General features: G+C 41.4%; 1 protein-coding gene across 6 annotated transcripts in view; it reads left to right on the top strand.

Annotated features, from left to right (window-relative positions):
• Positions 1-23,129, top strand: part of LOC125463564 (partitioning defective 3 homolog) — a 798,969-nt gene that overhangs the window by 437,859 nt on the left and 337,981 nt on the right. For all 6 annotated transcript variants that reach the window (XM_048554970.2, XM_048554960.2, XM_048554990.2 and 3 more), the window contains 2 exons: positions 20,666-20,757; positions 21,751-21,834. In XM_048554970.2, coding sequence (XP_048410927.1) covers positions 20,666-20,757; positions 21,751-21,834 — 176 coding nt within the window. The remainder of the gene's footprint in view (positions 1-20,665; positions 20,758-21,750; positions 21,835-23,129) is intronic.

The raw sequence follows: 23,129 nt of genomic DNA, 5'->3' as shown, positions 1-23,129 counted from the left end.
ATTGCATTAGGCTTTCAATTAGAGTTTTGTTTTGCTTCAAGGAAACACTCAGCTTGGAAAGTCTTTTGTTTTGAGTTTGCAGAAGGCCTGGTGCAAGTTAGATGTGAAACAGTTTCTCCTGAAGAAAGGAGGTGGCTGAGAACTATCCTAAAATAGGATACCTTGGTGTAAGGAGTTTATTTGGAAAGTTCCAGACCAGAAGTATTTGGTAAGAATCCTAAAGGGTTTATTTTAAGCTGAGAAAATCTACGCTCTTGTGTATTTCTCAAGAAAGAGGCCATCAAATGCTCCAAGCAGGGACTTGAAAGCATGTTTAAATCAAAACTGTTGATGTTTGAGAGAAGGGTCTCCAACTGGTGTTAGTTCTCTGAAGGAGTGTTGATAGATTAGATGGAATATTTTTATTTTACCATGTATTCCAAAATCTTTAGAATTGTGTTATATGCAAATAGCTTGGTTTATTCTAGTTTTCTATTTTTTCCTGTTGCACAATAAACTTTTTATTGTTGAAACCTTAATTGGCAACATTGCAATGTGAGTTTCAGTGAAAGGACACCTCATTGTATTTAAAAAAATTATTAAACCAGATTTCATGTTGTGACGTAACTTGTTCAGTAATGTCATCAACTACGACCATAGGTGGAGGCACAAGATCAGCCACTATCACGTCAAATGCCAGAACTCAGTGGTCCTTATGGTTTATTATTGTTCCTATATTTTTTATTCGTTCATGGTATGTGGGCGTCTCTGGCGAGGCCAGTGTATATGGCCCAAACCTAATTGTCCAGAGGACAGTTAAGAGTCAACTGCATTGCTGTGGATCTGTAGTAGTGTGTACTTTTGGGTGTGTGTACTTTTGGGATGTTACAAGCTTTGGCATGTGTTTAGCCTTCATTGTGAGAGCAGGGATGTATTGTTGCAGTTGTACAGGGCTTTTTGTGAGACCATACCTTGAATATTGTATGCAGTTTTGATCTCCTTTTCTCAGAAGGGGTGTTCTTGCTCTCGAGGGAGTGCAGGCAAGGTTTACCAGCCTGATTCTGGCATGGCAGGTCTGACACATGAGGAGAGATTGATTCGGTTGGAAAAAATCAAAGTTGCTGAAAAAGCTCAGCAGGTCTGGCAGCATTTGTGAACCATAAAACAGAATTAATGTTTCAGGTCTGGTGACCCTTCCTCAGAACATTGGACCTGAAACGTCAACTTTACAGGTGCTGCCGGACCTACTGAGTTTTCCAGCAACTTTGATTTTGTTCCTGATCTGCACAACATAGATAGCATAACATAGAATGTTACAGCACAGCACAGGCCCTTCAGCCCTCGATGTTGTGCCGACCTGTCATACCGATCTCAAGCCCACCTAACCTACACTATTCCATGGACGTCCATATGCTTATCCAATGACGACTTAAATGTACCTAAAGTTGGCGAATCTACTACTGTTGCAGGCAAAGTGTTCCATTCCCTTACTATTCTCTGCGTAAAGAAACTACCTCTGACATCTGTCCTATATCTTTCCTATCCTAGGAAAAAGGCTCTCCCTATCCGCCCGATCTAACCCTCCGTTTATTTTATATGTCTCAATTAAGTCACCTCTCAACCTCCTTCTCTCTAATGAAAACAGCCACAAGTCCCTCAGCCTTTCCTCGTAAGACCTTCCCTCCATACCAGCCAACATCCTAGTAAATCTCCTCTGCACCCTTTCCAAAGCTTCCACATCCTTCTTATAATGTGGTGACCAGAACTGTACGCAATACTCCAAGTGCAGCCGCACCAGAGTTTTGTACAACTTCACCATAACCTCTGGGTTCCGGAACTTGATCCCTCTATTAATAAAAGCTAAAACACTGCATGCCTTCTTAACAGCCCTGTCAACCTGGGTGGCAACTTTCAAGGATCTGTGTACATGGACACTGAGATCTCTCTGCTCATCTACACTGCTCATCTACACTGCTAAGAATCTTACCATTAGCCCTGTACTTTGCCTTCCGGTTACTCCTACCAAATTGCATCACCTCACACTTGTCTGCATTAAACTCCATTTGCCACCTCTCAGCCCAGCTCTGCAGCCTATCTATGTCTCTTTGCAACCTACAGCATCCTTCGTCACTATCCACAGCTCCACCGACCTTCGTGTCGTCTGCAAATTTACTAACCCATCCTTCTACGCCCTCATCCAGGTCATTTATAAAAATGACAAACAGCAGTGGACCCAACACCGACCCTTGCGGTACACCACTAGTAACTGGTCTCCAGGATGAACGTTTCACATCAACTACCACCCTCTGTCTTCTTTCAGCAAGCCAATTTCTGATCCAAACTGCGATATCTCCCACAATTCCATTCCTCTGCATTTTGTACAATAGCCTATTGTGGGGAACCTTATCGAACGCCTTGCTGAAATCCATAGACACCACATCAACCGGTTTACTCTCATCTACCTTATTTGGTCAAACTTCTCAAAGAACCCAATAAGGTTTGTGAGGCACGACCTTCCCTTCACAAAACTGTGCTGACTATCCCTAATCAATTTATTCTTTTCCAGATGATTATAAATCCTATCCTTTATAACCTTTTCCAACACTTTACCAACAACTGAGGTAAGGCTCACTGGTCTATAATTACCAGGGTTGTCTCTACTCCCCTTCTTGAACCGGGGAACCACATTTGCTATCCTCCAGTCATCTGGCACTATTCCTGTAGACAATGACGAGTTAAAGATCAATGCCAAAGGCTCGGCAATCTCCTCCCTGGCTTCCCAGAGGATCCGAGGATAAATCCCATCCGGCCCAGGGGACTTATCTATCTTCGTCCTCTGAAGGATTTCTAATACCTCTTCCTTGTGAACCTCAATCCCACCTAGTCTAGTAGCCTGTATCTCAGTATTCTCCTTGACAACATTGTCGTTTTCTCGAGTGAATATTGTTGAAAAATATTTATTTAGCGCTTCCCCTATCTCATCTGACTCCACGCACAACTTCCCACTACTATCCTTGATTGGGCCTAATCGTCATTCTTTCATTCCTTAAATACCTATAGAAAGCCTTAGGGTTTACCCTGATCCTGTCCGCCAACAACTTCTCATGTCTCCTCCTGGCTCTTCTGAGCACTCCCTTTAGGTCTTTCCTGGCTACCTCGTAGCCCTCAAGTGCCCTAACTGAGCCTTCACATCTCATCCTAACATAAGCCGCCTTCTTCCTCTTGACCAGAGATTCCACCTCCTTCGTAAACCACGGCTCCCGCAATCTACAGCTTCCTCCCTGCCTGACAGGTGCATACTTATCTAGGACACACAGGAGCTTTTCCTTGAATAAGCTCCACATTTCTAATGTGTCCATCCCCTGCAGTTTTCTTCCCCATCCTATGCTCCCTAATCTCATTGTAATTGCCTTTCCCCCAGCTATAACTCTTGCCCAGTGGTATACACCTATCCCTTTCCATTTGCAGCATCTGCAGTTCTTTCGGTTTTTATTTTGACTCGGTTAGGATTGTTTTCGCTGCAGTTCAGATGAATGAGAGGAGAGCTCAGGCTTAGGGAATTCTAGCAGGGCTGGACAGGATCTATGCGGGGAAGATGTTCCCGATGGTAGGTGCTTCCAGAACGAGGGGTCACAATCTGAGGATTCCCGGTCGACTATTTAGGACGGAGATGAGGGGACATTTCTTCACACAGAGAGTGGTGAACCTCAGGAGTTCGTTACCAGAGGAAGTAGTTGATGTCAAAACACTGAATATATTCAAGAGTTGATGAGATATAGCAGTCGGGGTGAATAGGATCAAAGGTTATGGGGAGAAAGCAGGACTAGGCCATGGGATTGGATGATCAGCCATGATCGTGAAGAATGGCAAAACAGGCTCGAAGGTTGAGTGGCCGCCTCTTGCTCCTATTTTCTATGTTTCTATGTTTAATGAGTGTATTTGTACTTGTCTCTGAAAAGAATATCAAATTACCAAAAACTTAATTATATCACAGTATTTTGAGTTGAACTTAAGTTGAATCTGGTGGTTGCTTTTCGAAAAGACTGCAAGTTCTTGACTGGATACATGCTGCTGAAGGTCTCAATCAGTTTTTTACTCTTGCAGAGCAGCCTGTTGGATGTAAGAACAAGTTTCTTCATTCTGAATGATAATGTTAGGCAATCTTGTATTCTCAAATATCTGCCTTTTGGGGGCATAATTTTAATGTGAGAGGAGAAAAGTTTAAAGGAGGGTTGCTTTTCAGATTTGAGGCCTGTGATCAGTGGTGTGCCACAAGGATTGGTGCTGGGTGTACTGCTTTTCATCATTTATATAAATGATTTGGATGTGAACAGAGAAGGTATATGGATGTGAGTTTGCTCGCTGAGCTGGAAGGTTAGTTTTCAGACGTATCATCACCATTCTAGGTAACATCATCAGTGAGCCTCCAATGAAGCGCTGGTGTTATGTCCCGCTTTCTATTTATCTGTTTAGGTTTCCTTGGGTGATAACGCCAGCGCTTCATCGGAGGCTCACTGATGATGTTACCTAGAATGGTGACGAAACGTCTGAAAACTAACCTTCCAGCTCAGCGAGCAAACTTACATCCAGAACCTCAACCTGAGCTACAAATCCTCTCAAAACTCGATAGAAGGTATAGTTAGTAATTTTGCAGATGGCATTAAAATTGGAGGTGCAGTCAGCAGTGAAGAGGATTACCTCAAAATACAACGGGATCTTGATCAGATGGGCCGAGGAGTGGCAGGACGAGTTTAATTTAGATAACTGTGATGTGCTGCGTTTTGGAAAGGCAAATCAGGGTAGGACTTTATAGTCTTAATAGTAAGGTCCTGGAGAGTGTTGCTGAACAGAGGGACATTGGAATGCAGGTTTATAGTTCCTTAAAAGGTAGATTGGATAGTGAAGAAGGCGTTTGGTATGCTTGTCTTTTTTGTGCAGTGCACTGACTGTAGGAGTTGGGAGGTCATGTTGAGGCTGTACACAACATTGGTTTTGGCTACTTTTGGAGCACTGTGTGCAATTCTGGTTACCCTGCAATGGGAAGGATGTTATGAAACTTGAAAGGGTTCAGAAAAGATTTACAAGGATATTGCTAGGGTTGGAGGGTTCGAGCTATAGGGAGAAGCTCAATAGGCTGGGGATATTTTCCCTGGAGCATTGAAGGCTGAGGGGTGATTTTAGAGGTTTATAAAATCATGGCTATGGCTAGGGTAAATAGACACAGTCTTTTCCCCAGGGTGCGGGAAGTCCAAAACTAGAGGACATAAGATTAGAGTGAGAGGGAAAGATTTAGATGGGCCATAAGGGGTAGCTTTTTCATGTGGAGTGCGGTGAGTGTTTGGAAGGAACTGCTGAAGGAATTGGTTGGGGCTGGTGCAATTACAACTTTTACAAGGCATCTGGAAGGTTATATGAGTACAAAGGGTTTATAGGGGTGTGGGCTAAATACTGGCAAATGGGATTAGATTTATCCAGGATATCTGGTCGGCATGAACGAGTTGGACTAATGGTCTGTTTCTGAGAGACATACAGCAAAGACTCTGAGATGTGTGAGACTTGTGCTTCCAGGGGAGGTAGTAGAAACAGATGTAATAGCAAAGTTTAAGAGGGTTACAGGGATAAGATAGAGGGGTGGGTGTGGGTGGGATGCTTTTCGGAAGGTCCGTGTGGAGTTGATGGGCTGAATGGCCTGCTTCCTGCATTGTGGGGATTTTATGAAATACTTATGAAATGTGAGATTCCATGGTAGATGCTGTGAGTAAGGATTCAATTACTTGTATCCAGTCGCTTTTCTTTGGCCATCTTAAGATCTCGATGGAAGTGCTCCCAAATTACTGCGTATAATTTGAAATCATTTGATGAAAGCGTTTGAGTAAATGGGCTAAAGTTTAAAGTTGCCAGTGAAGCACTGTGCAGGTTTCTATTCGGCTTGTGTGCGCAGGTCTGTAATACCGATGTGGCATTCATCAAAGCAGGCTTGTTGCCCAATGAGGAGAACAATGCTGGGTCACTTCCCTGTGTGCTGCTATTTTCAGATTTGTTTATGTTAGTTATTAGCTTTGTTTTGTGCTGCCCATTGAATGAAAGAATGAATGGGGAGACGAGCATATTTCAAGTGGAAACCCTATTGTCTCACAACCACAGCTTGAAATTGCTTCCTTGAAGCATAGGCTTTGTTATTTTTCAGAAACACGAGTACTTCATCTTTATGCTGGGAGATTCCTGGCACTGTGGTACCCTTTACCTTTTTTATCTGTGAAATGCTGTATTATGTTATCAGGTGCAATTCTTTCAATGCTTTCATCACATCTTTTTTAACCCCATTGTGTACTGTAGTACAATACAGTCCAACAGAATCATCAGAAAACTGGTATGTGGCTTAACAGGGCTGCTTCAACACTTGTTTATGAATATGTTTGGAAATCATTGGGATGCAGTTGCTAATTTATTTTAGTAATAGTAATTACCTCCCCAGTCTGTTGACTAGAAATTAGGAAGCATGTCCGGAAAAAACAACTCTGTGTGATACGGCATCAGATTCTAGCCACTATGGACAGCTCTCTCTGTCCTTTGTAATCAGATTTATTGTCTTCTCAAATTCCATTCTCTTTATTTGTCTCAAGTGGTCCCCCGCGTGATACCTTGTCAAAGCCTTTGCTAAAATCCATTTATGCCACATTCATTGAATTATTCTGATCCTCCATATCTTTTAAGTCGTCAACAAACTCTTGTTAGGAGTTTCCTTCTGAGGTTTCTTTTTCTCTTCTCAACAAATTTAATAATTTTCTCTTTAATCTTAATATTTTCTCCACTGCAGGCTTACTAAATTTTGTAATTCTAGGCTGGTTAATTCAAAGTTTAGTGTTGTATGTATATAAAACTAGGCCCCTCCAGTATGCCATCTATTCACTGAGTAGAATCTTGAAAAAAAATTTCTATGGTTTATTATTTTTTCCAAAATCTCCCTCAGGGTCTCATGTATCCTAACATTATTTTTCTTCCTATCCTTTCCATTTCTTTATAATAGTTGTGTTCTCACTTATAACCTGTTCAGTTTTGCCTCATCCCCAATATCCACTTTTGTCAACACCAATGTAATATATTTAATAGGGGTTCTTACGAATTCCTGCTCGTCCCCTTCTAACTAATATTCCTTTCGACCTCACATTTAACAGCACTGTTTCGACTGCGAACAATTCTCATTGCAACCTTTACTTTCCTTAATATTTTTTCCTTTATATTCTACCAAGCTCTCTCATTTTTGTCAATGTTTTCCAACTTTAGTATGTTGCAACTTTTTTACTGAATAATCATTTGCTATAATTAAAGAATGTTTGAAAAGTGCCTTCAAATATTTCACTTTTTAAAATTTATCTTTTGGAGACCATGTATTCCAGTCTACGTATGCGAATAGCATACTGTTCTGATGACAGGTTTTCCTTTAATTTCCTTCTAGTAATTGTTCACTATTGGCTTTTTTTTTGAGGGGTTACCAGCAAGTGAGTCACTTCACATTTCACAGCCATTGATCTTCTGTTGTAGCCATAACATTTGTACATCTGATTCAGCTAAGCTTCTCATCAATTTAATTCATTAAATGTTGATATTGCAGGAAATCAGTAATGTTAATGCTGTTCAACATGAAAGGGAGAATTCTCTCTTGTTAAAGGTGAGTTGTTGCCTGCCATCTGTGTGGCAAGATGATCGCTTGTTCAAGTCTGAAAGTTGTGCATGTGGTAATGCATGCAAGCATGGGATATTTGCGTCTGAGCAGTTGCAAATGGTACTGTGAGGAAAGTCTAGACCATAATATCAGTAATTTAAACACCTACTTCAGTTGTTCAAATTCATAACTTGTACTGTGAATCTAGTTGCCTTGTCTTCATGTGAGCAATTCCTTAAGTTACAGCACGGGTTGAATAGATAACGTGTAATGTGTGCCTCAGATTCATTTTATCACTACCTCTGGGAAAGAAGCAGAACAGAAGAAAATATATTCCGTCTTAAATCTTTCTTCTGTGTGGCTTCTACATAATTGTCAGTTCTTCAAAAGTTTTTCATTGGTTATATACATTCGTGAAACGCTTGGTATTCAATTTCTCATTATTTATTATGATGTTTTCTGGTCTGCAGTTTATTGCACTACTTCAGTCCTGTTTCTTAGGCTGCACTTTCTCAAGGAAGAAATAAATTAGCAAGACCAGTTTTACAGTAAGGAAATAAATTTCCTGTTGTCTGAGCCATGGTATGGGCATGATACTGCAGTAATCTTCCAGCACCTGAAAAAATAATAGACTAAAAATGGCAGTAAAAGAAAATAGTTTTAAAGTTTCCCAACTTTACTGTGTTGCAACTTTTTTGAACTGAATAATCATTTGCTATAATTAAAGAATGTTTGTTACTGTGAGAAAAGCAAGTGCCTTCAAATATTTCACTTTTTTAATTTATCTTTTGGAGTCTATGTGTTCCAGTTCATTAGCTTTTATGTTTTGAATTAGCTGGTATTGGAAAACTTGCATAGCCAGTAAACATCATAGCCATCAGTAAATGCTTTCATTTACAACTAATTTCTTTTTGGATCCTTAACCTTAACCTTCCAGTCCATCACAAAAAGCTGACTTTTATAGCTTAGGATATGGAGGTATTTTCAGAGCTTTAGCCACTATTAACCCCTCATTAAATGCTTGGAGGACAGTGACATGGTCCCTCGAAATATGTTGGTAGCAAGACAAAACATTTTGTGTCTCTTCATCTTCAGTGTTTTTTTTGGGGTAGTAGATGACTTTAAATAATATGAATCACAGCCTAAATACTGGCCATAAAGTTATTCCATGAATTTCATTATCTCTACATCTGTGAAGGTTTATGCTTGTCTGAGAACCAGAGGGGAGATGAAGTTCCTTTATGCAGACTTAAGCCTTTGAATGTACCACCATCCTGAAAGGATGGTGGTAACAGACTCAATAGCAGTTTGAAAAAGGGAACTGGATATATACTTAAAGAGAAATGCATTGCATGTCAATAGGAAAGTGCAGTGGTAAGGGACTAATTGGACAGCTCTTTCAAAGAATTAGTATATGCATGATTGTCCACAACACTTCCTGTTGCACCATACATGCCCACTATTCTTTGACATTCAGCCATGGTTAAAGCAGCACTTGCTTGTTTCAAAATTTTATATACTGAACAAGTCCAGAGTTCATGGTGCTAGTTCCTGCAAATATCAATGCTGTCAAAGATCTGCAAGAAATTAGTGTGAAAGCTACTCTTATACTTCTATAGTTTAAGGTGGATCTGGTGGCACAGCATTGTAGCTGAGGATGCAAGGTATCCGCACTAAAGCTGTGGTTGCATTGCTGAAAATTTTGAATTTAACTGAAGTGATTTCAACTGAAGCATGTAACCCTATCAAATTGATATTAAAGGGCGAGTTAGGTTACCAAAGACATGTTGTGCCTGGAAAAGCCAACATAAAAGTTGAAATACCACGCCATATGTTTGCAGCTGAAATAATTTGCAAAACAAAACAATGAACAAAGAAAGTGCCTCCTGAGGGATTCCAATTTGCCTACTGGAGCCGAAGCTCCCTAAGTGCCTCAACATGCTAAAAGAATTTAAATTAAAATAAAAATTGCACTTCTCCAGAAAATTTAGTTTTAAATTGGTCAAAGCTTCAAGGATTACAGTGACTGATTAGTAACAGGTCATTTTCAGTTGGTTTGCAATCTTGAGCCAGTTTTTCCAAAACAAGTTCTGAGAGACCAAAAGCCTGTCCACACTATACAAGCCATAAGTCAGAAATGTGATAGAATACTCCCCAGTTGCCTGGATGGTGCAGCACTCACAACACCTCAAGCAGTTTGGAACCATCCAGAACGATGTTGCTCACTTGATTTGCACTGCATCCACAAATGCCCAATCTCTCCAGCACACAGTAGTCGTGGTGTGTACTAATTACAAGATGCACTGCAGAAATTTGCCAAAGATCCTAAGACAGCCCTTCCAAACACATGAGATAACAAAGTGTGGAGCTGGATGAACACAGCAGGCCAAGCAGCAGTTTAGGAGCACAAAAGTTGACGTTTTGGACCTAGACCCTTCATCAGGAAAGCTCCCAAACATATGACCACTTCCATGTACAAGGACACAGGCAGCAGATACAGGGGAACGTCATCTTCTCAAGTTGCCCTCCAATACACTGGCCAGCTTTACTTGGGAATATATGGCCATTCCTTTGCTGGCAACTGAGAGTGGACAATAAGTGCTGGCTCAGCTGCGGGAGCCCACAACCCATGAGTGAAAATAAAAGACTTAAAACTGACAGAAAGATATAACAAATGAGATTTTAGCTTGCTAATGTTGTAGGTCTGGCAAATAAGTATAGCTGCAAGACAAAAATAATAAAGTTCAGTCTAATATTGATTTTTTTGCAAGAAATTCACTGTTTCCTAATGCAATCTGCAGTGGGCTGAAAATGGGCCAATTGATATTGTGTGGTGTGATGATATTCCAAGTACATTGTACGCACTGAGTGCTGGTTTATCCCTTTTTGGAGACAGTTCATTTCGTGACCAATCATAGAATCCCAACAGTGTGAAAGCAGCCATTCGGACAATCAATTCCCCCCCCCCAACTCGCCAAAGAGCATCCTGCTACCCTGTCCCTGTAACCCTGCATTTCCCATGGCTGATTCATCTAGCCTTCACATCTCTGAACACTGGGGAATTTAGCATGGCCAGCCCACCTAACCTGCACATCTTTGGACTATATATGAGGAAACTGGACTGCCTGGAGGAAACCCACGCAGAGAAAGTTCAAACTCCACACAGACAGTCACATGAAGATAGAAACGGACCCAAGTCCTGAGCCCTGTAAGGCGGCTGTGCTAACCACTGAGTGACTGGGCTGATAACTACCTGAATTGACACTTGAGTAGCGTGTACAGAGAGTGCCACATCATTGCGGTATCTGTCTTTCAGATGAAATTTCATATCAAACCTTGGTATTCCTGCTGAGGTGATGAAAAAATAACTATCCAAATCTGGCCAATGATCCACCTTCATCAAACACCACCAAAAGTTATTAATTTGACCGTTCTACTCAATGGCTGTGCTTCTTACCTTATGTAAAACTGATTAGAATAGTTACCTACATAAATATAGTCAATGCATCTGAAAAGTAATTTAGTTACTAAATGATTTTGGAGGTGCTTAAAAATGCAAGGTCTTTATCACTTTATTCGCTATGTTTTCCTTGATCTAACTTTACCTTTGTTTTGTTCCAACTGTTACCTCTTGTGCATCTCTTATACACTTTTTTCCACTTGTGGTCACCACCTGGGCCCTGGGCTCCAAAATTCCTCCCTAAATCTAATTGCCTCACCACCTCTCCTCACCTGACCTGGTATAAAAGTTCTCTGCCTAAGATTTTGCTGGTGCCTCCTTTATATGGCTGAGTGCCAAATTGTCTTCACTAAAGTGAAGTACTTTGGGATATTTTGTTTTTTCAGAGGAACGATTTAAATGCACGTTGTTGTGAAACATCAACAGATTTACGTGATTTATCCAGTTTTACATTAGAGTGATGGAGGGATGCATCAGGCTGCTTCATAAGGAAATGTGCTTACAAGTGGGCGATGATAATCGTTCTGTCATGTTTTCCACAGTGGCTGTGTTGAGCCATATGAGGCAGCAGTTGGTAAATTGTATCACTGGAGAATGCTGGCAAGCAGATTGTTCATGCTGTCCATTGACTGGAGATAAACAGCAACATCTGCTTCTGGAGGTTGGTTGCTGAGGTGTTCCAGTCCCTGGAGATCTTGGTTGATTTGGAGATAAAGTGAATATTAGCACTGAGATAAAATGGACATGGATTTTTCATAATTGGATAGGGCGTTTGGATCAATGTAAACTTCCAATTCGGCACTTAGGAAATTCAGTATATCTAGTAAATTAGAACATGTTGGAGAGTGGCTTTTTCTCCCGGCTAGAGCCGAGGATAGTTTATCCAGCAATTAGCAACTTAAAAGCATTGAGGGAACAGTTGTTAAATGGTGACAGTGAGATGAACCTTGCCTGCAACAAAACTTTGTTTCGTTTTTACATTGGTTATGTTCCGCTAGCAAATCCGAAAATAGTGAGGCTTGCAGGAATTTTCTTTGACTTTGAAAGCATTATTATACATGAAGCGTTGGGAGCCCTGGGATCATTTCCCTGCCAGCTCAGTAGGAGGCCACTTTACCCATAAGGGTTGGTGCCAGTGCTAGTTCAATATCAAAGCTATCTTCGTTTATCAAATTTCTCTCCTTCCTATATCTCTAATGTGAACAGAATTTTTTTTTCTCTGTTTTGTGCAAACTGGCAGTTCTCTTAGATTTAGCTAAAATTCAAATTTAAATTAACTGAATTCAGAAAATGAGTTACAGATTCTGCATACATTCTGTCCCTAATCAAATCTGATACATTTCCAGTTTTTTGTTTTTGATGTGTACACTTCTGTACTCCTCAATTTGAGATGCAAATTAATGAATATGCAAATAAACATCTTCATTTTTGGGCACATTATTGTATTGCTTTGGTTCAGAGTACTTTCTCTGTTCCGAAATCATGCATAACGCCTCGGCAAACGCCCACTAACAAACAGTTTGAAATTTAATGGATCTTGAGTAAGCCTGCAGTTTAGTGCCTATTAGTGCTGGATTATGGGAAGACTGCATGTTATGAAACCACTTGCAATTGCTTGGAGATCACTGTCGTGTCACTTTGGGCTAAATTTGAATGACACCCTACCACTGACCCCATCTTATTTGAAAAATGGATTGCTTTGACAGTATTATAATAAAATGTGAGGCTGGATGAACACAGCAGGCCCAGCAGCATCTCAGGAGCACAAAAGCTGACGTTTCGGGCCTAGACCCTTCTTCAGAGAGGGGGATGGGGGGAGGGAACTGGAATAAATAGGGAGAGAGGGGGAGGCGGACCGAAGATGGAGAGAAAAGAAGGTAGGTGGAGAGGAGAGTATAGGTGGGGAGGTAGGGAGGGGATAGGTCAGTCCAGGGAAGACGGACAGGTCAAGGAGGTGGGATGAGGTTAGTAGGTAGGAGATGGAGGTGTGGCGTGGGGTGGGAGGAAGGGATGGGTGAGAGGAAGAACAGGTTAGGGAGGCAGAGACAGGTTGGACTGGTTTTGGGATGCAGTGGGTGGAGGGGAAGAGCTGGGCTGGTTGTGTGGTGCAGTGGGGGAAGGGGATGAACTGGGCTGGTTTTGGGATGCGGTGGGGGAAGGGGAGATTTTGAAGCTGGTGAAGTCCACATTGATACCATTGGGCTGCAGGGTTCCCAAGCGGAATATGAGTTGCTGTTCCTGCAACCTTCGGGTGGCATCATTGTGGCACTGCAGGAGGCCCATGATGGACATGTCATGTAAAGAATGGGAGGGGGAGTGGAAATGGTTTGTGACTGGGAGGTGCAGTTGTTTATTGTGAACCGAGCGGAGGTGTTCTGCAAAGCGGTCCCCAAGCCTCTGCTTGGTTTCCCCGATGTAGAGGGAGCCACACCGGGTACAATGGATACAGTATACCACATAGGCAGATGTGCAGGTGAACCTCTGCTTAATGTGGAAAGTCATCTTGGGGCCTGGGAAAGGGGTGGGGGAGGAGGTGTGGGGGCAAGTGTAGCATTTCCTGTGGTTGCAGGGGAAGGTGCCGGGTGTGGTGGGGTTGGAGGGCGGTGTGGAGCGAACAAGGGAGTCACGGAGAGAGTGGTCTCTCTGGAAAGCAGACAAGGGTGGAGATGGAAAAATGTCTTGGGTGGTGGGGTCGGATTGTAGATGACGGCAGTGTCGGAGGATGATGCGTTGTATCCGGAGGTTGGTGGGGTAACGAGGGGGATCCTCTTAGGGCGGTTGTGGTTGGGGCGGGGTGTGAGGGATGTGTCGCGGGAGATGCGGTCAAGGGCGTTCTCGACCACTGTGGGGGGTGGTTGGGGGGGGAAGTTGCGGTCCTTATGGAACTTGGTCATCTGGGATGTGCGGGTGTGGAATGCCTCATCGTGGGGGCGGAGGCGGAGGAATTGGAAATATGGGATGGAATTTTTGCAGGAGGGTGGGTGAGAGGAGGTGTATTCTAGGTAGCTGTGGGAGTCGGTGTGCTTGAAATGGACATCAGTTACAAGCTGGTTGCCTGAGATGGAGACTGAGAGGTCCAGGAAGGTGAGGGATGTGATGGAGGTGGCCCAGGTGAACTGAAGGTTGGGGTGGAAGGTGTTGGTGAAGTGGATGAACTGTTCGAGCTCCTCTGGGGAGCAAGAGGCGGCGCTGATACAGTCATCAATGTAACTGAGGAAGAGGTGGGGTTTGGGGCCTGTGTAGGAGCGGAAGAGGGACTGTTCCACGTAACCTACAAAGAGGCAGGCATAGCTGGGGCCCATGCGGGTGTCCATGACCACCCCCTGAGTCTGTAGGAAGTGGGAGGAATCGAAAGAGAAGTTGTTGAGGGTGAGGACGAGTTCGGCTAGGCGGATGAGGGTGTCGGTGGTGGGGGACTGGTCGGGCCTGCGGGACAGGAAGAAGCGGAGGGCCTTGAGGCCGTCTGCATGTGGAATACAGGTGTATAGGGACTGGACGTCCATGGTGAAAATGAGGTGTTGGGGGCCAGGGAATTGCAAGTTCTGGAGGATGTGGAGGGCATGGGTGGTGTCACGGACCTCATCCCACCTCCTTGACCTGTCCGTCTTCCCTGGACTGACCTATCCCCTCCCTACCACCCCACCTATACTCTCCTCTCCACCTATCTTCTTTTCTGTCCATCTTCGGTCCGCCTCCCCCTCTCTCCCTATTTATTCCAGAACCCTCACCCCATCCCCCTCTCTGATGAAGGGTCTAGGCCCGAAACGTCAGCTTTTGTGCTCCTGAGATGCTGCTGGGCCTGCTGTGTTCATCCAGCCTCACATTTTATTATCTTGGATTCTCCAGCATCTGCAGTTCCCATTATCACTGCTTTGACAGTATTCCCTGACTGAGCTAATTTATTCATCAACCTCTTTATATTTGTTGCAGACTTGCCTTTAAAGCAACGATGAGGTCATAAGACTGCACCTGGAAGGTGGCCCCTCAGCTCCTGCTGTACATTTTGGTTGTACTGTTTTCCAGTGTTCATGAGCCATGCTTTGGAGTACCTAGGGATGAATGATTTCGGATTGTTTAATTGTTTAGGACAGTTCTTTTAACCCTGACCTCTTAGCCACCCAGATATTCATCATTCCCCATTTGATGTCCATGCTGTCTGTTACACAGGCCCTAAATTTTGAAATTCTTAATTTTTAAAATTTTTCTACTTGCCCTTCTCTGAGCCTTTGGTCACCATGTCAGTAATTCAAATTTGGTTTAATAATTGTTCTGTAAGTCATTATTAGACATTTCACCATGTTGAAAGGACATTATAAATGTGAGCTGTAGTTGTATAATGGACATTCCTTCCTATGTTCTGTGCACCTATTGTGATCAGGTGTGTAGATGCAAACAGTGTAATTGATGTGGTTTATATGACTTTATCAAAGCCTTTGGTAAAGTCCCACATAGGACCTTGATAAAGAAGAAAAGATCACTTGGATCCAGACTAATTTGGCAAGTGGGATCCAAAATTGGCTGAGCACTAGGAGACGGAGGATGTTTGTCGAAGTTTGTTTGCGTAACTGGAAGCCACTGTAGTGGCGTGTCACAGGGATCACTACTGGGTCCATTATTGTTCATGATTTCTACAAGCGAATATGTCAGAGGCAGGGGGAAATGACAACAAAGTTTGTGGATGACATGAAGATTGTATGGTTAATAATGAGGAAGAAGTTCTCCTGTTACAGGAGCATATCGATGAATTGATTAGATGGGTGGATCAGTGACAGATAAAATTTAACTCCAATAAGTGTTGTACTGTAAAAGAAGTGACAAAAAGAGACTACTCAATGACTGGCAAGACAACTCAATGACTGGCAAGACACTAAGAAGCTAAGGGGATCTTGGAGTGCTTGACCACAGATCCCTGAAGATGGTAGGACAGGGTAGTTATGAAAGTATAGAGGACAGTTGCCTTGATCATTCGTGGCATAAGATAATACAAGCAGAGAGGACATGTAGGTGCTGTGCAAAACTTTGGAGAACTGTGTGCAGTTGAGGTTGCCTCACAGTAGGAAGTGTCTGATTGCTGTGGAGGGGTGCAGAAGCGTTTCACCAGGATGTTGCCCGCTGTGGAGCATTTTAGCTACAAAGATGGGTTGGATAAACTCAGCTGTTTTTGTTTGAGTAGAGAAGGCTGGGCGGATCTGATTAAGGTGAAGACAGGGTGGAGAGAAAGCAGCTGTTTCCCTTCATTGTAGGGTCAGTAACAAAGAGACATATATTTAAGGTGAAACACAGCAAGTGTACTGGGGATTTGAGCAAATAGTTTTTCACCCAGAGGGTGGTAGGGATCTGGAATGCACTGTGTTGGACGGCAGTCATGGTGGGAAGCCTCCCAACCTCTTTAAAAAATACAAGGAGGAGCACTCAAAATGTTGTAACATGCAAGTCTGTGGGCCTGGGTTGGGGAAAATGTGGGATTAATTTTGATTTACAGTAGTTTTATGTCAATGGAGATTTAACGGACTGAAGGACCTCTTCTGTATTCTATGACTCTTCAGGGAGAAATAAACAAACCTGCTGGAAGTGGGATGCATTGTAAATATGTAATCAGATGTGCACTAAACTGCCCATTCTGGATAGAGGGCAGGATTCATCAAACTACTGGTTGCAGCGTAACTTTGGTACGCAGGTTGTATTGTGCAAATTTGGCATCTCAAATATATTGCTATTCTTATGGCTCAATTACCTTCAAGCGAAGATTCCATATACAATTCAGTGCTGCTTCTCAGGGACAGATAGGAATTGGCTGTTTTGCCAGTGGCAACCATGTGGAAGAATTCTTAAAACATCTGTTATAAGTCGTGGACCTTCTGCACAGAAAAATAATGCGTGCTTTTAAAATTACTTTTATAAATCTGTATAGCATTTTAGCCACGTCCTTAAAGTTAAAATACTGTACACAGTACATTTCTAAATATTTCCTATTATTTGTAATTGGAAAGAGGTGTCATTGCACCAGTGAACTAAACAGGATGTTGGTTCTTTTAGATAAAGAGAAAAAGTACGTGCATTTGTATAGTGTGAAGCTGGATGACCATAGTGGACCAAGCAGCATCAGAGGAGCAAGAAAGCTTGACGTTTCGCAGAAGGAAGGGTCCCGACCGAAAACGTCAAGCTTTCCTGCTCCTCTGCTGCTTGGCCCGCTGTGTTCATCCAGCCTCACACCGTGTTATCTCAGATTCTCCAGCATGGGCAGTTCCTACTAGCTCTGCATTTGTATAGTGATTTTTCTTGCTCACTGAGCATTTTGAAGGGCTTTGCTGCTACACTGTTCGAAGTATAACGTAAAGTTGCCATAGTCCTACCAGACTATACAGCTGCTGTCTGATTACAGAGCAACAACTGGTGATGGTTTAACCTGAAGGTCACCTCACCTCGGGCAAGGGAAGAGATTGCGAAGGAGGGTTATTCATGGTAACCGTTCCAAGTGTGGAAATTGAATCCACAATGTTGGCATTGCAAGCCCACCATCCAGCCACCTGAGCTAATTGACCAGCATTTTTGCAGTACAGTCACGGATGAAATGTAAGAAGTGCAACAACAGTTTGGGTGCAGCAAATCTTGCAGTCTTCAGTGTGAAAACAGCTACTTATTTTTGTATCAGAGATAATGGGAACTGCAGATGCTGGAGATTCCAAGATAATAAAATGTGAGGCTGGATGAACACAGCAGGCCAAGCAGCATCTGATGAAGGGTCTAGGCCCGAAACGTCAGCTTTTGTGCTCCTGAGATGCTGCTTGGCCTGCTGTGTTCATCCAGCCTCACATTTTATTATCTACTTATTTTTGTGATCTTTGTGGATAACTTTGCTGCAGTCACATAAAATTATACCAAGGAATCTTTTACAACCATGCGAGTGTCCTTTTCAGTTTAATACCTGATCCCAAAGACAACACCTCCGACTGTGGAATGTTCTTTCAGTATTGCGTTCAGGTGACAACCTTGATTGATTTAATTGTGCTCAAGCCTGGAGTTAGTTTTCAACGTAAAACTTTGAAGATGAAGGAAGTTTTTTTTTAAATGATCAGTGTTAAAGTTCAAGCTTTCCAGTGTGGTCAGTTTTCTATGTGTGACAAATAGTGAAATGTCTTCTTGGGAACGTCAGATGAAGTTTCAATCCATTTTACTCCTAATCTTTATGACAACCTATGAAATACAACAAGCAACAGAGTTTGTGTCAGAGCATAAATATTTAAATATCATGGCAACCACTTTATTAAAACATATCTGGCGTGAATGACTGACTTGCTAGTGGGCAGCAGACATTTTGTTTGAAAGGCTGATGTTTATTTTTAAACTGTGTGTCTGATCAAATGCAGTGATTACATTTGTAATACATGGATGAAAAGCCTAGATAACATTCACATCACTGTTTTATTTGTACCGTTTTAATTGAAATTTATGTTTGTATACCTTAAAAGATGCTGCTTGACCTCTAAAAATTACAATTTGCTTGATTCTTTATGCTTCACAATTGGAACAGAAATGAATGATGATATTCGTGAAAGAAAATATCATTACCCTGAAATAATATCGCTTTTGTTTTGCTTTTTCGATTCACTGTCCTGATATAAAATACTGAAGGATTATAGTAACTATGTGGCTCGTGGCCAGTGTGCAGACGGATAGTCAAAGTTTTGTGCTTAAAGGATCTCTGAGGACATTTCCTTTCAAATTTACAGCCAGCTTATGCTTATCTGTAATATCTTCTCGATTATTAAATACGCTGCCTCTTGATGTGTGCCAAGCTCACAGCTCTTCAACTTTTCGTTATTGTGCTAATGATGCCTTAACCCTTGGGTAACACTGAATTTTAAACTCTGCTGAACTGCCGTAAAATTTGCAGAAAAATATTGCATTTCAGTTTTGAAAAAAAATTATTGAAAAATATCCCGTATTGCACAAATCTATCGGACAGAATAATCCCTGTGAAAAACAACACCAGAATGCAAGTGTGAACTGTTAAAACTGCATAAAAAATTTGTGATGTTCCATTCTTGTTGTCACCCACATACTATTCACCAGCCCTTGGAAGTTTCCTTCAGCTGCAGAAGGTCCTGGGGTTGAGTGCCTTCTGCACCTAGATTAGTTTAGATTAGATTCCCTGCAGTGTGGAAACAGGCCCTTCAGCCCAACAAGCCCACACTGCCCTTGAAGCATCCCACCCACACCCATTTCCCCTATAACCCACACACCCCTAAACGCTACAGGCAATTTAACATGGCCGATCCACCTAACCTGTACATCTTTGGACTGTGGGAGGAAACCGGAGCACCCGGAGGAAACCCACTCAGTCGGGGTGAGAATGTGCAAACTCCACGCAGACAGTCACCCGAGGCTGGAATCAAACCTGGGTCCCTGACGCTGTAAGGCTGCAGTGCTGACCACTGAGCCACTGTGCACTACTCAATAGTCAGCCAACTGTTGACACACTTTGACAGTGTAGTTGCTGGTTTTCTAGCCATTGCCCCCAGATAAAGGCTGTGACCGTAGCCTGGAAGTGTTGCATCTGAACAATAGAGTTACAAGTACTGTAAACTTAGTTTGATCTAAAACCTTTGTGTGTTTCATTAATTTTAGTAATCTGAGCAATCTACATTGCCTTTAATCTCCAAAACGGGGTCTTGTCTAGTCTATTTGTTATCCATCAGTCCTCCATAATTCTTCAAACTTGGTCACCGATTTATACAGAAATGGAAACAACAGCTGAAACAATCTATACTTGCACACTCTAATCTGAACTGTGTTTCCAGAGTTCACAAACAAAGTCACTGAAGAACAGAAGCATTAGTCTGGTGAAAGAATTACTAGTAGAGAATTATAAAATTTCCTTTCTTTTAAGGGACAATTCATAAAAATGTTGTTCCTTTTCTCAGACTGGTCAGTTATTCCAGTTTGTCTTGAATTGTTCATCTTAAGATGTTCATAGTGATAAACCAGTGTTACTGAGGGAGTTTAGTTCATTGAAGCAATCTTATTTCCTTATTTAAATGTCTACCCAGAGGCTCATGTTGCTGTGATTAAAGTTGTACTGAAAAAGCAGCTGTGGACAAGAAAATGAAAGGGGGGATTATGAGTTTACAGTGATCTTTTGTATTGAACTTAGTAGTTAGATACTAGCAAAAAGGCATCATGGAATCGAGTCGGAACCTTAATTATTTCAGCATATTGATTGTACTGAAATTCTGATTTTTAAAAACAAGATGTTATCCTGGTTCTAATATGGTAGTGCCCTCCTACACGTGACAAGATAGTATCATTGATTTACATAAATCGTAAATAGAAATAATTATAGAAGTCAAATTTTAAAATGAAAGAACAGAAAAATGATGCAATTCTTAGTATTTCCACATCTGTGATGATACTGTAAATTGTGTGTAATGTGGCATTACATGGGAAGCATTGTGGCGATCCCTGGCATGCAATAAACACTGAAATATGTTACCTGAATATGGTGCATGATAGAGTTGTGATTAGAATTTTATTATGACTGGAATTTTTTTGTTGTTATACAGGAGGAAGATGGAACAGAAGAGGAGAGCAACAGGATCGAGCCAGTTGGACGTGCTGATTCTTGCCTTGAGCATGGGCACAATTTTTTGCTCGGGTACGCTTGTATTAGTAACATATTAATTATCACACGCAATCTTTTAGATGTAGGCAGTCCACAAAAGATCAGCTTGTAATGGTTATTGTGTTAAGAAGTGAAGTTTATTATTGGACAGTGAAACCCACTGAAGAGAAATGGCCAAGTTGGCAAGAAAATCATTCCCTTTCCTACAAAATCATACTTATTAAATACTGTTGCAAACAGCAGGGAAATAATTGGTGACTGAAGTAAGAGTTCCTATTGGAATGACTGTTAATTGGTGGGTATTATCTTTCAAAAGTGAACAATATAGCGAGTATTGCTGAAATAAATCCTAAAAGAGGCCCAAAAGTTTTGCTTTAAAAAGCAGGAGAGAGTCAGCAGGTCCATTGGTGTCATTAATTTTTCAGAAGGAGAACCTTCATCAGAATAATAATAGTCTACTCCTTTTCTGTTACTGAAGGATTCACTATGTTACATTGAAACCTTATTAATAACTTTGCCTTTATCGTCAGTGTTTTACTGATCAGACCACCAATCAATCAAAATCCTACATTACTCATTTGAAAACAGTGCAGATCAGTTCAGTCCTGAATTAACTTTTCAAATAAAAGTCTCCCATGCCTGAATTAATGGTAGAGTCATCTTAAAAGCTGCCTCAGAGTTTGACATTTTGGTACATCTTCTTTGTATTTATCTATTAACATATTTGTTCATTATTGATTAATTAACTGGTGATGCAGTTTCTTTCTGATCAGTTTTAATACAGTAAGGAAATATAATCACAAGGGACCATCTGAGTAATTTGCATTAGGATAGTGCTAGCAAATAAAATGAACCATAATTTCGTCTTGGTTGTTTTATTAAGTGACAGGCCTTTTCTCATACTCCTAGATAAATGTTCAGGTATGCTGCGCACAATACTTGTTGTTCTAGATATTATAAAATTTTGATTTTTTGGTGTAGTTTGCTTCATGTTTTTATGCTCCCCCATTTATCATTGTCTCTCAGTGATGTACTGAAGCTGGTTGAAGTCTCCAATGATGGAGGGCCTTTGGGAATCCATGTAGTGCCTTTCAGTTCTACGGTTGGAAGGTAAAGCATTTTGTTCTATATGTTTGATTTCCCTTTTTTAAAAACTTAATTTTATGTTTACTTAAATCCGCAGTGTCTAACAAATGGTGGATTCTCAAATGAAACATTTGGGAAGTTCTCTGCTCATATACCAGAAATTGTAATTTTCTTTGTACAGTGTCTTAATAAAGTTAATGAACATTACAGTTAGGGGACAATTGGTGTTTGTCTATTTATTAGTTAAGGTTTGTATGCAAATGACTGATTAGGATGTGAAACCAGCATAATGCAGCTTACACTGTTAGTAAGATGGTGCTCGATTTTTAAACAATGCATTTTTTTAAAAAAAGGTGAGTGACAGCAGCTTCAGAATTTCTGCCTTTGTGAATTCACCATTTTATTCTTGCATATTCTTGCTTTGCTTGTGCATTTTAGGACATTTGCCGTTCAAGCCACATTCCTGACGTGGAGGTGCTGTTTTGGACTTGGGTAGACAAGGTCAGAAATGACTGGACATTAGGTTAAAGTCCAACAGCTTTATTTGAAAGCACAAGCTTTCATAGCTTTGCTCCTCCTTCAGATGTTAGTGAGAAAGGTAGCATCAGGCACAGGATTTATCAGTCAAAAATCAAAGGGCCACGCCACCGATGAGGATGAGATTAAACAAACCTAATATCAATGTCAGATTTACATATACATATTAATCAATTAAAGCCTTCTAATGGATTAAAGATGTAGCAGCATCTTAGGTTTGTTTAACATGTCCTCATCAGTAGTGTGACCCTTTGATCTTTTACTAACAAATCCTGTACCTGATGCTACCTCTCTCACATATCTGATAGAGGACCAAAGCTCTGAAAGCTTGAATTTTCAAATAAACCTGTTGGACTATAACCTGGTGTCCTGTGATTTCTGACCATGTTCCTGACAGGTTGTCTCCAACAGAACTGACATGAAGGCACAGACTCGTAAAATGTTTCTCTCGTCACAACATACGTAATTGGTTTTAACCTGTTGTCTGTCTTATCTTTGTAATCCAGAGAGAATCATTCATTAAAGCAGATTTGATTTGAATGATGCATTTGACAATATATGTCAAAATAAAACTGTTAGGCTAGAAATATTACCAACACAACTTAGGTAGGTGAAAATAATGTTAAAAGTGATGTGAAAGATTCCATGTTAAGATGGATGCAAGATGCTGAAATCTATTAATAGAGCTTAATTCTGCCCAATGACATCTCCTGTTTCTCAGCACATCTGGTGCCAGGTCTTTTGTGAGGGAACGTATTTGCACAAGTCTTCCAGTTTCTGGA

This window comes from Stegostoma tigrinum, chromosome 2 (assembly GCF_030684315.1).
Source record: "Stegostoma tigrinum isolate sSteTig4 chromosome 2, sSteTig4.hap1, whole genome shotgun sequence".
Classification (NCBI taxonomy): Eukaryota; Metazoa; Chordata; class Chondrichthyes; order Orectolobiformes; family Stegostomatidae; genus Stegostoma; species Stegostoma tigrinum.
This window is presented reverse-complemented; position numbering and strand designations above follow the sequence as displayed.